At 38.1% G+C, this 18,346-nt stretch overlaps 1 protein-coding gene across 2 annotated transcripts in view; it reads right to left on the bottom strand.

The window, feature by feature from the left end:
* EEA1 (early endosome antigen 1) overlaps positions 1-18,346 on the bottom strand; it is a 172,804-nt gene that overhangs the window by 12,023 nt on the left and 142,435 nt on the right. For both annotated transcript variants that reach the window (XM_059683773.1, XM_059683772.1), the window contains 3 exons: positions 17,471-17,572; positions 14,888-15,082; positions 8,319-8,501 (listed from right to left, as the gene is read on the bottom strand). In XM_059683773.1, coding sequence (XP_059539756.1) covers positions 8,319-8,501; positions 14,888-15,082; positions 17,471-17,572 — 480 coding nt within the window. The remainder of the gene's footprint in view (positions 1-8,318; positions 8,502-14,887; positions 15,083-17,470; positions 17,573-18,346) is intronic.

Here is an 18,346-nt window from a genome sequence, read left to right on the forward strand (position 1 = left end):
TGCAAAACTACTTTTGCCCCACCCTGTATATGTTTTGTAGGATCTGTGATGTCTGACATACTAAAACCTTTTGTAAGTAAAAACAATTATTTCACATCTGCCAACCTGATCGAGTGAACTAAGAGGAAAGTCAACCAGACACCTGAGGCTTCATTTCTGAGAAGGCCATCACCCCTCCTTTTAACTTTCCACTTGTGTAGCAGCAATAGTGTTGTCAGCTTACACATCCCATAGCTACTGACTGTTCTAAGACCCAAATATTCTGAAAAGCCGATAGGGGAAAGGGAAAGCTTTTTGACCTATTATGTTTCATTTGGGGGCAGACATGGTAATAGGTGGGTAACAGAAATGGCAGGAACCTTGTCACTCTTGTTTGCTATTGCTAAGAAAAGAATCCACAGGGAAGGGAACTAACTCGAAGATCTTTTCCACCATCTAGAAGTTTGTCTTTCTTATTCTAGCGATATAGTGCCCTTGAAAAGGAAGCAGAAGTTATAATTCGGGTAGCATCCCTGCTGATTAGACATGGCTATAGTAAGCATTCAATAATAATAAAAAAAAATATATGAAAATAAAAAAAGACACTACTTAAGAGACTTAAGCTTCCTGAAAGAGAAAGTTTACTCCTTAATTCAGTTCAGAAGTCTTTCTGATGTAAGTTAAATTTCCATTTTCAATGGCTTCCAGGAGAACACATAAAACTAACCCTAAGGCTTCTTTTTCAGGAAACACCTAGGGTCACCTTGTCCTTTATTAATCAAGCAGCTAACCATTAATTAAGTACACTACTACAGTATGCTGGAGGGTACAAGATAGTCCTAGCCTAAATAAGATGACTATGTAGCCTGAAAAACAGAACCAGAAGGTAAAACAGAAGTTGAACAAGGTTAGTAAAGCATTTGCTTATGCCAAACACACAGAAAAATGGTGAGTGTGAGAGCTTTCTTTAAAATGTGATTACAGAAGGCTCCATGGTGTATGTGAAAACTGACCTAAGTATCACAAGAAGTGAGAGTGATTTCAGATAAAAGGAACAAAATTTGACAATGCCTAGTCCAAACCAATTGTAATTAGGTGACAGAAGCTAAAGAATACCAAGGCTTACTAGAGCCTGAAAGTAACAGTACCCCCAATCTTTGACCACAAGAATTCTAAAATGCTCATCCTATCTAATAAAAGAGAAATATGGTAATGAGCGTACGACTGCTAACCTTCCCATTGGCTAATCAGGGTGATATGCAAATTAACTGCCAGCCAAGATGGCGGCCGGCAGCCAGGCAGCTGACCTGAACAGGGAGGCTTGCTTGCTTCAGTGACGGAGGAAGCCAAGCTTCCCCGCCTGCCTTGCTGGCCTCTCAGCTACACTCTAAGCAACACTGCAACAAATATAGAAGCTAAACAAAACCCAGGGCTTCAGCCAGCAGGACCGCAACATTGTTTCAAATACAGAAGGTATAACAAAGGCCAGAAACCTGCTTTCAGCAGCTGAGGTCTCATAGCTGGAGCCGAGCCTCAGAGCTAAAGCTGGCCCAGAATAAAAAAAAAAAAAAAAAAGGGCCGAAACCGGTTTGGCTCAGTGGATAGAGCGTCGGCCTGCGGACTGAAGGGCCCCAGGTTCGATTCCGGTCAAGGGCATGTACGTGGGTTGCGGGCACATCCCCGGTAAGGGATGTGCAGGAGGCGGCTGGTCGATGTTTCTCTCTCATCGATGTTTCTGACTATCTCTCTCCCTTCCTCTCTGTGAAAAATCAATAAAATATATTAAAAAAAAAAAAAAAAAGGAAAAAAGGACAGGTTGGGAGCTTCAGTCACCTGCCAGACTGAAAACGGCCCTCAGCCCCTCACCCAGACTGGCCAGGCACCCCAGTGGGGACCCCCACCCTGAAGGGGGTGTGACCAGATGCAAACAGCCATCATCCCCTCATCCAGGCTGGCCAGGCACCCAAGCGGGACCCCACCCTGATCCAGGACACCCTTCAGGGCAAACCAGCCGGCCCCCACCAGTGCACCAGGCTTCTATCCTATATAGTAAAAGGGTAATATGCCTCCCATCACCGAGATCAGCAGAGCAGCGAGGCCTCCCAGCACCCAGATCAGCGTGACAGGGGGCAGCAACCAAACCCCCTGATCGCCCTGCGGCTGTGTGTGTGACAGGGTGCAGCCCCCCAAACCCCTAATCGGCCCTGCTCTGTGTGTGACGGGGTTCGGCGCCCCAACCCCCCCCCCGCCATCGGCCCTGCCCTGAGTGTGACAGTGGCGGCGCCCCAACCCCCTGATCTGCCCTGCTGTGTGACAGGGGGGATCTCCTGTCACACACAGGGCCCTGCTCTGTGAGTGACAGGGGGGAGCTCCTCAACCCCCTGATCGGCCCTGCTCTGTGTGTGACAGTATGCGGTGCCCAACTCCCCTATCGGCCCTGCTCTGTGAGTGACAGGGGGGAGCTCCTCAACCCCCTGATCAGCCCTGCTCTGTGCGTGACAGGGGGGAGCTCCTGTCATGCACGGGGCCCTGCTCTGTGTGTGACAGGGTACGGAGCCCCAACCCCCCTAATGGGCCCTGCTTTGTGCATGACAGGGGGTGGCGCCGCAACCTCCCTATCGACCCTGCCTTGAGTGTGACAGGGGGCGGTGCCCCAACCCCCCAATCAGCCCTACCCTGAGCATGACTGAGGGTGGCATCACAACCTCCCGATCCGCCCTGCTCTGTGCATGACAGGGGGCGGCGCCCCAACTCCCCAATAGGCCCTGCTCTGAGCCCGACCAGGGGCTGCACCTAGGGATTGGGCCTGCCCTCTGCCATCCAGGAGCGGGCCTAAGCCAGCAGGTGGTTATCTCCCGAGGGGTCCCAGACTTCGAGAGGGCACAGGCCGGGCTGAGAGACCCCCTCTCCCCGCCGAGTGCACAAATTTTTGTGCACTGGGCCTCTAGTGACTTATATCAGCCTCTAAAATTTTAAACTCACAAATAAATCTTTAAAGTCAAGTTCAAAATCTGGACTACACTTTTTCTGAAGATGCCAAGACATATTGCTCTACCTTGCCTCTGAATATTCATCTATGTCATTCAGTGGCATGTCACCATATATTTTAAATATTCCTTTCGTTCATATTGCAGACCATGTTATTTTCACCTGCTAGAATCTCTTCCCTTAGGGAAGTCCCTTCTCACCTTCAATGGTTTAGTTGGGGCTTTCTTTAACCCATCCACTCCCACTGGAATAGGCAAATCCCTGAATACATCAACTACCAACCTTGATCCTGAATGAAGACCCCAATCAAATTATAGTGCTACTAGAGGACTGATGCACGAAATTTGTGCAAGGGGCTTGGCCCTTGCAGCTGCCCCAGCTGCCTCGGCCCTCTGGACAGTCATTCTGCTGTTCAGTCTAATTAGCATGTTATCTCTTTATTATATAGGATAGCTAATGAATAATTTCTGCAGTGTTCTTTAATAGCTATTTCTATTTTGTCCATTCAACAATTTTCTCCTTTCTTTAAAACTTTTTCATTTTTTCTTGATGACTGGTGAAATGACAAGGAAGAGTACTAGGCTAAGATTTATATTAATTCTGAACTTACCCTAGAATTTCACTTCACTCAGGGTGAGAGATTTACAGTTAAATTCCACTTCAACCTTTCCTCAACAACAAATAGCACACAGCACAACTAATCTGAAATCCAGACAAACTTAAGTATTTCATAAATAATCCAGCAGATGGGGCTAAAAGCATAGATTAGGCCAACCCACCATCTTCCATTCTACTGGTGTCTTGGTGTACACCCTCAGCCCACAGATGGCAGCCTTTCCTTAGACAGGTGTCATGTTACAAGGTTCTGAGCCTCTCCTCTTCTTTCTTATACACAACACGATCATATAAAACCACTGAAGCAATAGAAAAATAATGGCTGATGACTATCTCTTATTCTGGCCTATAATATCATTTGAATTTCCATAGGAATTTACTCTTTTTAAAAAAATTAACTTCTTAAGTAATTCAGATAATTGTCATTTTGGAAGCATTAATACAGAATTCATCACCACTCTATTTTATTAAAAAAATTCTAGTGAAACTATTATAAAAGAATAAAAGGCTATGAATCAGAATAACTGAGATCTAATCATGGTTCTGTAATTGTACAACACTAGGCTTGTCACAAACCAAGCTGGGTCTCAGTCTACACAAGGAAGGCCTAGAATAGTGCAACTATCCATGGTCTCTTAATAGTTGTAAAACTCTACAGCAGACTTAGCCCTCCTGCCTTTCACTTTTTGCCCATATTTATATTTGAATGACTCTTTTATGTATAAAAGTATTAGTACTGCCCACCTGGCATGGGTCAGTGGTTGAACATCAACCTATGATGCTCATCGACCTATGAGCATCGAACCAGAAGGTCACAGTTTTGTGGTTTTTTTTTTTAATATATATATTTTTATTGATTTCAGAGAGAAAGGGAGACAGATAGACAGAAACATCAATGATGAGAGAGAATCATTGATTGGCTGCCTCCTGCACGTCCCCTACTGAGGGGGATCGAGACCGCAATCCAGGCATCTGCCCTTGGCCGGAATTGAACCTGAGACCCTTTAGTTCGTAGGCCAATGCTCTATCCACTGAGCCAAACCAGCTAGGGCAAGGAGGTCACAGTTTGATTCTGGTCAGGGCATATGCCAGGGGTTGCAGGCTCAATCCCCAGTAGGGGGCATGCAGGAGGCAGCCAATCAGTGATTCTCTATCATTGATGTTTCTACCTCTCTCTCACTCTCTCTTCCTATCTGAAATCAATAAAAATATATTTAAATATATATGTGTGTGTATGTGTGTATAGCTATATATATATTAGTACATGATGTAGCTTTCAGGCATCATAAAAATAGTTGTTGGCTTAATGAAAGGATATTGATTTAAGAGATCTTAAGTCCTGTTACTATGTTATGTTCATGGGTAAAATACATTCATATATTTTTAAAAGGGTGTGATTTCTATAGGACTTCTATGAGCAGTCAAGTTTCATCTCCTCTATCAACTAAATACCCTTTAAATTCATCCACATTCTCCATCCTTACTATTACCAGCCCAAGTCACCATCATCTGCAACTGGACTACTGCAAAGTCTCTTCTCTAGTCTCTACATTCCACCATGTTCCCCTACAATCAATACATCCCTTATTCTATAGCCAGTCATTGGCCTAAAATACAAATCTGAACAAATCCTTTCAATGGTTCCCTACTACCTTTAAAATAAAGTCCAAACTCTTCCACAAACCTTCCCTGATTTTCAATAGTGTTATAAAGAAAACATAAATAGGCCTTGGCCGGGTTGCTCAGTTGGTTAGAGCATCATCCCAATAGTCAAGATTGACCTCCAGTCAGGACACATACAAGAAGCAGCCAGTAAATGCATATATAGGTAGACCAACAAATCTGTCTCTTCCTCTCTCCTTCTCCCTTCCTTTCTCTCTAAAATCAATCAATAAAGTAAAAAAAAATAATAATTTAGCCCTAGCCAGTTTGGTTCAGTGGATAGAATGTCGGCCTGTGGGCTGAAGGGTCCTAGGTTTGATTCTGGTCAAGGGCACATGCCCGGGTTGCCAGTGGGGGAGTGCAGGAAACAGCCAATCAATGATTCTCTCTCATCACTGATGTTTCCATCTCTCCCCCTCCCTTCCTCTCTGAAATCAATAAAACTATATTTTAAATAATAATAATAATTTAAAGCTATGTAGAGAGGATATGTTTCAGGTGTTTTTTTTTTCTTATAACAACTCTTACTAACTTTGAACTTAACTAATCTATCTATATAAAACCCCAATATGCAAATTGACCAAACGGCGTAACTACCGGCGGAATGACCAGTAGCTATGACGTGCACTGACTACCAGGGGCAGGCGCTCAATGCAGGAGCTGCCCCCAGCCCATAGGCCCTGACCGGCTGTGGCGGTGGGGGCGGGGGCAGGGCCATTGAGCGGGCAGTGCCAGGCCAAGACAGGTGAGAGCGGGGACACAGATCACCCCACTGGTCGCCCCACAGATTGGCCCCGATTATCAGCCAGGCCTAGGGGCCCTACCCATGCACGAATTTCATGCACTGGGCCTCTAATATATATAATCTAACTGTTGGCACTACAAAATTATTTTACTCAATTTCCATTTTAAAAAAATATATTTTATTGATTTTATAGAGAAGAAGAGAGAGGGATAGAGAGTTAGAAACATCAATGAGAGAGAAACATCAATCAGCTGCCTCCTTCATGCCTCCTATTGGGGATGTGCCCACAACCAAGGTACATGCCCTTGAACAGAATCAAACTTGGGACCCTTCAGTCTGCAGGCCGACACTCTATCCACTGAGCCAAACCGGTTAGGCCTCAATTTCCTATTTTTGTGTCAAATCATTAGTCACCACTAATTCCTTAGAGACTGTATGTATTGAGCCCTTCTATTTCATCTTGTCTATCTCAGAAACCCTTTGTGTTCCATCCTCTTTAACCTCAATCCTAGTTGTAATCAACTGCTACCTTGATTACTGGAATGTGTGGTGGAAGGAAGGGAAGATAGCCTGTTAACTAATCTCTCTAACACTAGTTTACCCCAGGTCCAATCCCAGCGATCTATAAACCACTTCCAGGTCAAGTTGCCTAAATAACTATTTTCTTCATTTTACTCTTCTTTTCCCCCCCAAATATAAAGTCCAATCATCCTTGCAAGGCATCTAAGATACTTTACAGTTTGATTCCAACCTTTTTAACCTTAGCTTCTAAACACAAACCAGCATTCTAGCAAGACAATTATGTTAATTGTCTCCTGGCTTTGCTTATTCCCACTGCAGCACCTTTTCTCAAACATGCCCCTGAGTGAAATGATCTTTCTCAAGACAGTCTCTGTATTCAAATTCCATGTATCCTTCAGGAACTGGTCCAGTCCTACCTCCTTCATAAAGCCTCCCCTATAGCAACAGACTATGAATAAAATACAGACCTAGTATATTTACATACATATATAAATACTCTATGATTTTCAGAATTTTTAATAATGCACTTTAAATTACAAACAAAATTTCAAACACAAATATTATATTTCAGAAAAAAGAAAAAAACAGAAAGACAGAATTGGCTTATTCTTCTATGAGAGAATATAAATGTTCCATTTCCCTTAGAAAACTGATACCTTAATGTTACATAAAAATTATTTACTCTTTTTCCATATCCTTCATTTTAATAAACATGATACTTTATCTAATCAAATAGTATTCCGTATCTATACTAATAAAAGGGTAATATGCAAATTGGTGGGGCACCCTCACACTAATGACTGAACAGCAAGCTGCATGGGGTGACCAGGCTGGCAGGGGGAAGGCGGGGGGCAGGGGCAATGAGGGACAACCAAACAACCGAACTGCAGGCTACGTGGGGCGACCTGGTGGGCAGCGGGGGCAGTGAGGGATGACCAAACGACCAAACAGCAGGCTGTGTGGGGCAACCAGGCCAGCAGAGGGGGGCAGTAAGGGGTGACCAGGCTGGTGGGGGGAGGGGCAGTTGGTGGCAACCAGGCCGGCAGTGGGGGACAGTTGGTGGCAACCAGGCTGGCAGGGGGGGGCAGTGAGGGGTGACCAGACTGGCAGAGGAAGCAGTTGGGGGCAACCAGGCCAGCAGAGGTGGCAGTTAGGGGCAATCAGGCAGGCAGGCAGGTGATCAGTTAGGAGCCAGCGGTCCTGGATTGTGAGAGGGATGTCCCAGATTAGAGAGGGTACAGGCTGGGCTGAGGGGGACCCTCCCTCCCCCCGTGCATGAATTTCGTGAACTGGGCCTCTCATGCTTAGATTATTAATGTTAAATTTACTTTGAGCTATAACCTCCTAATTTTAATCATCAGGCATTCCAGTAGTCTTAAGAAGGTAACAAATATATAAAACTAAAGTCATATTACCTGATAAGAAACAATAAACTGCTTTCGTTTTCACAAGTAGTTTACATTTAAAACTCCTTAGTTTTTTTTAACTGTAAGACATTTTAAAGTTTTTATTTTACATAAAGATAGCAAAGTCCCTAGATAAGCTAATATGTTAACAATTAATAAATTCCCAACTTTTTACTATTACTGGTGTTATTTTTAAATGCATATACTTATACATGTATTTTGTTATAAGACAATTTCATTTTTAAAATGCATGCTTCTCCAAAAATAATAATTTAATAGAAAACAAGTGCAAAATTCCACAAATATTAACATTCCCTTGCCCATTTGGGTTGAAATCAATCATTTAATGAATGTCTATAAACAACTTACTGATTTTTATGAAAAAATGTAGTTTACTATACCTTAAGGTCTTGCCTTGTTGCAAGAAGTTCAGATTCCTTCCCATAGAAATCAGACTGAAGCTGTTTTAGGTTTTCCTGACTTTTTTCATATGTGTTTTGTAACGTTGACATTTTCTCCTTCTGTGTTGCAAGTTCCTGCGATGCCTGGGTTAGCTGCTGCTGTAGTTTATTCTCAAGCTCTGTCTGAAACATACAATAGCTATTTAAAACGGTATGCATGCCAAAAATCAGGTACAAATATAAAATGAAATCCACACAATTAAGAAGATTCCAAGGACAGACTAAACTGCATCCATGCCCTGTAATTATTTTACTTTAGTAAAGAGTAACATACTTACCTTATAGTTACAAAGTTAAAGAGTTACAAAATCCAACAAGTCCCAATTTCAAATCCAAAAAATTAAAAACCAATTAAATAAAGAAAAAAAGCATGTCATTGGGAAGTCCTAAGTATCAAGGTCTCAGGAAACTGAGGGTAACGACCACATTCTGATGGAAGACGTAGCACTAAAGGTTGTATGTACTAGTAGAAGATGATATAGCTCAAAGTTAAACTAAAGGGAATTTCTCCATGAAACAAATTAAAAAGCCATTACTGTGTTGAAGTTATTGGTTTTTCTCCTTGAAATTAAAAAATAAATTAGGGAATTTCTCCAGGTCATCTTTATTATCATCAAGGCAGAAAAGAAAATCTTCCAAGGTCCAACTCCTCTAAACTCTAAAGTTGTCTTTTGTTTTTAAGAAGACTCAGTAGCTATGCACAAATTATGGCATAATTGAAATGCATGTGTGCACAGTATTAAAATAAGAACGTGGCTTTTAACTATACCCCTTCAAATAAGTTGCTATGAGGTCACCAGCAACCATCTTGTTCCAAAATCCGATAGTTTTGTTTCTGTCCACATCTTACTTGACCTCCCTGCAGTACTTGAAATACTTGATAGTGTCCCTTCCTAGAAACATTCTTCAACCTGGTTTACAGGCACCTATGTTTTAGGTTCTCCTACCTCACTGGTCATTCCTCCTTAAAATCTTTTATTAGCTCCTCTTCTTATGTTTGACTTCTCAACACTATAGAGCCCAACTTTCTGTCCATGGCCCTCTTCTGTTCTATATAGTCTCTATCTATAAGATCTCAACTAGACTCAAGGCTTTCAATATTGCCCGACTGGTGTGGCTCAGTGGTTGAGCATCGACATATGAACCAGAAGGTCATGGTTTGATTCCCAGTCAGGTCATATGCCCGAGTTATGGGCTCGATTCCAAGTGTGGGGTGTGCAGGAGGCAGCTGATCAATGATTCTCTCTCATCATTGATATTTCTATCTCTCTCCTCCTCCCTTCCTCTCTGAAATCAATAAAAAATACATTTTTTAAAGATCATTTATTTTAGCTTTAACCTCTCTGCCTAAACCCTGGGTTCATTATCCAAGTACTTCCCTGGCATCTTTACATGAGTGATTGACAGATAATCTATCTCAAGCAGAATTTTTTGTTAATGACAGCAACCCTACTCATCAAAAAGCTACTACTTCCCCCAGTAAATATGGTCATCCATCTACTTGCATGAGTCCCAAACCTAGAGTTATTCTTGATTCCTCTTTCATCATCTCTTACCTTCTAATCTATCAGCAAATCCTGATGACTCAACTTCCAAAGCATATTCCCAAATCATCTACTTCTAACACTTTAGTTCATGCCATCATCATGTACTTTCTGAACTATTGCAATAGTTTTGCAATGCCTTCCTTGCTTGCTTTTTTATCTCCCTTTAGTCAAGCTGTACTATTCTCTGCGCAAAATTCTCCAACTGAGTCTAACTGTCCTTAGAATAAAATATATAATTCTCTGTTATCTTATAATCAACATGTTTGCATGTATATGCTTTGGTCCCTGTCTACTTCTCTTGAGCTCACCCCATATCACTCTTCTCTCCCACTATACTTAACCTATATTAGTCTTCTCTTTTTAGAAATACCAAGTTTGTTCTAGCCTTGAAGTCTTTGCACGAGTTGTCTCCCCTGACCTTTATATTGCATATATTATCTCAAATCTCTTCAGAAAGGCTTCTTTGATCACCCAACCTTCAATAGGGCTCTATCCTATCACTATCTTTCACATCACCTTGTTTAGTTTCTTCCCCCAAGAAAGTGTAAGTTCTATGAGAACAGGTTCCTCGTCTGTTCATGGCTATATCTCTAACATCCAGAATTGTGCCGTGGCATAAAATAGGTGCCTAGCAATATTTCTTGAATAAATGAGTGACAAATAGATTTGAGGTAGAAAAGCCTGAAATGTCTAAGGGATTATTGGTCCAGATAAGAGAAAAAGACAACCTAGACTAAGACTGTGGCAGTGGGAAATGCAAAGAGAGGATGGATAGAGACCAAGGAGGCAGACTGACAGAGGGTGGTGCTCACTACCTATAGAGAAAAATGGGGTTGGTTTCCCCACACAATGTCTGGTAACATCCCATGTCACCTCCCTTTCATTTCCTATATTTTAGATTTTTCATGATGAAGAATTCCTGGACATCTTTTTCCTTGTTGAAGACTATACTGTATTTACACATTTTCTTTTGTAGGACATTGCTTCTTTTCTTTAACATTTTTCACATGTCCTCTGTTCTTTAGTAACTTTTATGGCTTTCATCTAAGCCCTCTGAGAAGTCTCAACAATGACCATAATGGCCCTTCAGGCTTATATTTGAGCCTTCATTATCTTTATTCTGACAGATTGATTCACTCATTTCTTTAAAAAAAAATAGTGATAGTTCATTTGTGAAAAGACACAGTTCTCTGACTTTAAGGAACTCAAATCTAGTAGCAGGGAAGTGAAATTAAAAAAAAAACAAAAACAGCCCTAGCTGGTTTGGATCAGTGGATAGAGTGTCAACCTGCAGACTAAAGGGTCCCAGGTTCAATTGTGGTCAAGGGCACATGCCCGGGTTGTGGGCTCCATCCCTAGTAGGAGGTGTGCAGGTGGCAGCCAATCAATGATTCTCTCTCATCATTGATGTTTTTATCTCGCTCTCCCTCTCCCTTCCTCTCTGAAGTCAATAAAAATATTTTTAAAAAAAGATCAAGGCAACAGTTTGATAATTGCTTTAATAGCAGTAAAACTAAAGCCCCAAAGAAGAATACAGAAAAGCCAATCTTTTTCAATTTATCCTTTACAAACATACATTTTTTTTCCTCTTAAAAAACACAAACAAAAAAAAACCTCCAATATTAAAATTTTTAAGTGGAAATAACTATACAACATCTACTGTGATTTGGATTAATCTAATTTTGTGGCCTCAACTCCCTTCACTTCTCTACTTACCATGCACTCCAATACCTAATGTTCTAAATGTTCAAACTTTGCTAATACTATTTTCTGTCTCTGAAATGCCTGACTTCCATCTTTTCTTAACCTTGTAAAATTATAATTAGAAAGGCAGTCACAATTTCCACTAAATTCTAATTTTTCTTATATTTCTATTTAAGTTCTCATTCCATTCTCCTTTATTTATTACAGTTTTTTCTTTACATACCTGCTCCCTCATTAGATTATAAGTTACTTAAGAGTAGGGACCAGCTGAAACTGGTTTGGCTCAGTGGATAGAGCGTCGGCTTGCGGACTGAAAGGTCCCAGGTTCGATTCCGGTCAAGGGCATGTACCTGGGTTGCGGGCACATCCCCAGTGGGGAGTGTGCAGGAGGCAGCTGATCGATGTTTCTCTCTCATCGATGTTTCTAACTCTCTATCTCTCTCCCTTCCTCTCTGTAAAAAATCAATAAAATATATTTAAAAAAAAAAAAGAGTAGGGGACCACATCCTATTCATCCTGTGATTCTTGATCAATGGCTCCTAAACCATCATATGTATGATTTTATATATGTAATAATTATATGTAAATATATGTAAATCAAAATATGATTACATGCAAATATATACATAGAAAATATCTGTGTTTTATATATATATGAGTGTACACATATATAATATACATCTACATACATTTAAACATTATGCTTGGTTTTCCTATTTCAATGTGGAACACTGATAACTTTGTCACAGACCATCACTGCATGGCCTACCATGCACACTGATACTCTTAGATCATAGTTTGCTATACTTTCATATAATATCCAACATACTACACTGGGCACAGTAATAGGTGCTTTAAATAAATACATTATCTCAATTATTACAACTAGTGATAATGCATACAAACAACTCTATGACCCCATTTTATTTAACTCAGAAAGATGAATCACTTCCCTGTGAGCATAAACCTAATGTATGTTATATAAAATTTAAATTCAGATTTGATTGGCTCTAAAATTTATCTTTTTTCCATGATGTTACACTGCTCCTCAACAAAACCTAACTATTCTTGCCTTTTAATGATTGTCCAGTTACTTTAAATTTCAAGTCTAATCTACAGAGACTAGTTATCCACCTAATACTCCCCAAAATGCTGTCTTCCCCAAGGTTAAAAAATGTATTCTTTAGCCCTCGCTGGTTTGGCTCAGTGGATAGAGCACTGGCCTGTGGACTGAAGAGTCCCGGGTTCGATTCCAGTCAAGAGTATGTAATTTGGTTGCAAGCTCTTCTCCAACCTGGGCCCCGGTCAGGGCTCGTACAAAAGGCAACCAATCGATGTGTTCCTTTCACATTGATGTTTCTTCTCTCTTTCTCTCTCTCTTCACTCTCTCTAAAAATCAATGGAAAAATATCCTCAGGTGAGGATTTAAAACAACAACAACAAAAAATACATTCCTTATTCTAGCACCCATACACTAACATTAGTAAACTACTACTATGGCTAAACGTTCATGTCTCCCCCTGAAATTCATATATAGAAATCATAACCCCCAATGTGATTGTATTTGGAGGTGGTGCCTTTGGGAAGTCACTAGGTCATGAGGGTGGAGCCCTCATGAATGGAATTAGTGCCCTTATAAGATGAAATATAAGAGTGATAATCTCTCTGCCATATGAGGTTACAGTGAGAAAGCTGCTGTTACAAACAGGATATGGACCCTCACGAGACACTGGATATGTCAGATGCCTTTATCTTGGACCCCCCAGCCTCCAGAACTGTGAGAAATAAATGTTTATTTTTCAACCACCCAGTCTATGGTATTTTTGTTATAGCAGTTGGAACTAAGGCAACTACTAATAAGAACATTTCTTATAAATCTCATAATCCTAAGGTGTCATGTAGTAAAACCATGCAAAATATAGGCAATATTAATCATAAATCTGAAATAAATTTTATTGTAACCAATAATTTAATGAAAATGAAAGTGTGCTGGAAAGAGTTTTTTTTAATTAACTAAGTCATGATGCTATAAAAACAAAGATCTAGGGAATACTCAGATATGAGACTAATAGGTTTGGGGGGAAAATGTCATCAAGATATCAAAGCATAATAAAATAAAACGGATGGTGACATTTTCCAAAAAGAAGAAGATATCAAGGCATATAACAAAATATGTATTATGATAATTCTATCCTGACCTATGATTATATATAACAACACACAAAAACAGATAGAAAAATTTGTCTACTCTTGTTTGTATTATTAAAAATTACTCTTTTTAGCCTGGCCAGTATGGCTCAGTGGTTGAGTGTCGACCTATGAGCCAGGAGGTCATGGTTCAATTCCCTGGTCAGGCCATATGCCCAGGTTGTGGGCTCAATCCCCATTGTGGGATGTCAGGAGGCAGCCAATCAGTGATTCTCTCTCATCATTGATTTTTCTCTCCCTCCCTCTCTGAAATCAATGAAAATAGATTTAAAGATAAATAAATAAAAGTTATTCTTTTTATAAAATAGCATAATCATAATTATAAAAACTGGTCAATGTAAAATATATATTTGTAGAATTAATATTTTTCCTCTAGTAATATGACAGTTACCACGTAATATATGACGTTTTACTTTTTTCTACATAGTAGTGATTTTAATTCTCTCTTCTCCATGGGACACTTAATATGCATATACCAAAAGTAGGGGAAAATTCATTTTGTTAAAATATCAAGTATGGTTCATTTTTATGAACTCTTGATCTAGACAGTATTAAAACATATTTAAGAATTAAAATAGATGCTCAACAACAAATTAAAGTAGGTTTGGAAATAGAAACCATTATGATAACTTAAAATATCAAATAATCATAACTACATAACATCTACACTACTGATTTTTTATATCCAATTTTGTGATTTTTATTCTTGATTATTTTCTCTTAAGAATAATTTACTTTTAAATACACTAGAAATGTTGTATTAGTCATCCCTTTAATAAGTGTTATATATTATTTTACAAAAAGATCCTTTTATGTATATCAGAAAAATGATTTATTCTAGAATTTTAAATAAGAATTAACCTGACAATGGTTATAAGTAAATCAGAATCTAGACTTAGATATTTAATCATATAATTAAGTACTTTTACACATTTAACTGAGAAATATTTTGAGCATATAAATATTCTTCGTTGCAATTCATGTGTTAGGTATCATATTATCTTAATTATAGTTTTTCTTCCCAGAAAAAGTAAACAAACATATCATTACCTTCTGTGAGACAGCAATTTTAACTTCTCCTTGGAGTGCTTCAATTTGCTTTTTCCTCTCTTCAGTCAATTGCTTTAGCTCATTTATGTTCCCCTGAAGTTGCTGTTCTTCTTTTTCCTTTTGTTTTAAATTATCCTGGGCCTGTATGACTTGTCCCTGCACTGAATTGAGTTCCAACTTCAACTGATGAGAAGTCTATAAGAAAAGAAAATCCGTTTAGCATTCATTTATTCATCAAACACACATTTACTATCTACTACTTGCCAACCACTATTCTAGGTAGAAACTACTGAGCCTATTGGCCACAGATAATCAATAGTGAACCAAAAACAAAACAAAAATCCTTGTATTCATGGATCTTTTATAATTGACACTATTCACCATTAGATGACACACTGGATTAATCTTTAATATTTGTTTAATCCTAACTTCCTTTTAAATTTATGATTTATGTATTTGGATAGAGCTTGTAAATGAACTAGACAAGTATTCCCTTGTGTCATAGAAAATAAGAATATCAACATCAATCTTTAGAGTGCTAGAATGTCTATTGTCTTTCTAGAACACAAAAAAACCTTGATATAACGGGCATTCGGGAAAAGGGGTGTCCATTAAAGCTGAAAAATCTATTACATAATAAAGTAGTTTTTCCTAATGCGTACGTTAAAAAATTGACAAATTAGTTAACCTGTTTTTACTTATGTAGACACATTTGTGTAATTAAAATTAAGTATGTATGAAATTTAATTTCACAAAGTTTTCTGTATGTATTACTGAATAGGTCTAATAAATGTGTGCATTCACTAGTCACCACGAGTGGCTGAGATGTGGCTTAGCGCACCTTGAAACATTGGCTGGCACACATTAAAACTGCTGCAAAAATTCACACCAAGTGACAACAGAACCAATTACCATGCACGATGCAATGTAATCATGTGCTAATCATTCGCCGAACAGTGTTTACAGACGGTGACTCTTAGATTTAAATATGTAGACTATAATTGTAGATATGTAATATTTATTTATGGCAGTGAAATTACTACAGTGTTTTTTCCAACATATGACCCATTCACAAAAATTTGTTAAAAATAACAGTGAATTCATAATAAAAGATAACCTGTTCATTTAATTATAAGCAAATTTTGGTTAAAAGAATTTTAAAATTAATAGGGTGTTAATTTTCACTTATGACATATGGACCGGAAATTTTGTTCATTAAATCCGAAGTATGTTAAATGGAGGTCTGCAAAATTAAGGGTTATTTTATTCTCAAAATGCTAACTGAGCCTGCTGCCCAGGGTTAATCAGAAAGAATAGCTTCATATTAACTATGACAAAAACTAAAATCACTTTGGGAAATACATTTAGTATCTGTCTGATGACACTAAACCACACCACACAATAGTTTCCTCATTTAGAGAAATGAGACATATTTTGCTACTACTTTTTTTTTACAATCTACTAGCATATATTTCTGTTCAAAATTAGACACCGTATATAGAAGTTACATTGAGGTTCCTCTGTGGCCAAAGTGAACTATCTCCTACCCTTCCAGCCAAAGTCATGTTTTAATGTTATATGTTTATTTCATTAGGAACCTAACTTGAGCATTTGACCATATTCAGAGTTACTTTTTAAAGTTTCAGTACTACATATGGGTGCTTCAGCTATTTCCAATGCAAGGGAATATTTTTGTGTAAAATAGGGGTCAGATAATGTAACAATAATGATGATTATGTTGTGATAACCAGTAATAAAAATAAAGCTAAGAGTATTTATTTTATTCTAATCAGTGTTCTAAGCACTTTAAAATATATTAACCCATATATTTCTCACAATATTCCTATGTCATAGATCCTTATTATTAGCCCCGTTGTACTGCTGAGGAAGCTAGAGCACAGAGAAATTAAATCATCTGCCTAAAACAAGGCAAGACAGAATAACTAATAAGTGGCATTGCCAGTAAATATTTCTGGACAATCTCGATTCAGACCTTGAGCACTAAGTCACCATAATTTCATATTAAAGACTTGTCAGGAGTAGGTTTTGTTGCTTTATCAACTCAGATCTATAGAAAGCTACATGCCTGAACTCTAGTTGTTAGAGGTGTCTTCAGAGAATTACAACTATATATTATAACCACTTATTTATTCATTTGCTTGTTTGTTTTTGATAGAGAGCAATAGAAAAAATCTCGATTGTTATTCAACCAATATCATATGTACCAATACAAATGTCCATGAAATAAAGAGCACTTAAAAAGTCATTTCTATGGAAAGCCCATCAAGATTTTTTCCAACACTAATTCCTAATTTAGATTAGCTAATAACTCAATAGTTAGTTGACTCAATTTTTCATCTTTAATTATAATTCTCAATTCTGGGCCTTTTATTATAAAGCAGCTTAAATCTTTTTAGTAAGAGGTAGAACATAAATTATAGTTTTAAGCTATGTATATATGATTCATTATATTTCAGGGAAATAAACCTTCCTTTGATTTAAGCATCAGTGTGAAAATATTTTTTAAATATAAAGGCCTTTTATGCTTTATATATTTTATGATATATAAAAAGAAAATCTTACCTCCTTCTCTTTTTCAAGTGACTTTTTCAGTTCATTCTGATCCTTAAGTGTGCTTTCCATCTGTACTTGAAATTGATGCTTCAATTCTTTGCAAGTTTTTTCCTAAAAAAATAAAAACTATATTATGCAGAAAATATTTGTAGTAAGTGTAAGAAGTTTGGTTTATAGGCTTAGTTAAGATCCACACAAGGAAATAAACTAGAATCATTGGTGGTTTAAAATGGGATAGAATTTTCCATTTCAATTATAAAAACAAGCACATATAGCAATAAAAGCAGAGAGACAGGAAAAGGCTAAACATTTCTATCATCAATCAACAGTTCCAATAAATGTTTTAAATAACATATAGACAATATTTTAGAATATTTTTATAACACAAAATTAATTATAATTAACTTGTCACATAATTTTTAAAGTAGAATAATGGGCTTCAAGAAGTGAAAGCAAAAAAAAATTTTAACAGTAATTATTAAAACAATAAATAAAAAATAATCACAATTTAAGAGGGAAGAAGTACAAATAAAAGATTTTACCAAACAGAAACAAACATAAAAGTAACATACTAGTATCATGTTTTTTATACCACTAAACACTTTTACTCTTAAGAACAAAAGGATATTACTTACACTGTTATTCTGTGTTATTTTGGGTTAAAATATTTCTGAGAATACATTCCCCTTTATGCATTTCCTAGACTGTGAGACTTTTTTTCTCTATATTTTAAGTAAGTTTTATGGTAACTCTAGACATGGTATTATCCAGAGTTTTAGAATATACATATATAACAGCCTAAGCAACTGACTGAACGACCAGTTGCTATGATATGCACTGACCACCAGGGGACAGATGCTCAACACACACAGGATAGGGCTCCCT

Source organism: Myotis daubentonii, chromosome 2, assembly GCF_963259705.1.
Source record: "Myotis daubentonii chromosome 2, mMyoDau2.1, whole genome shotgun sequence".
NCBI lineage: Eukaryota > Metazoa > Chordata > Mammalia > Chiroptera > Vespertilionidae > Myotis > Myotis daubentonii.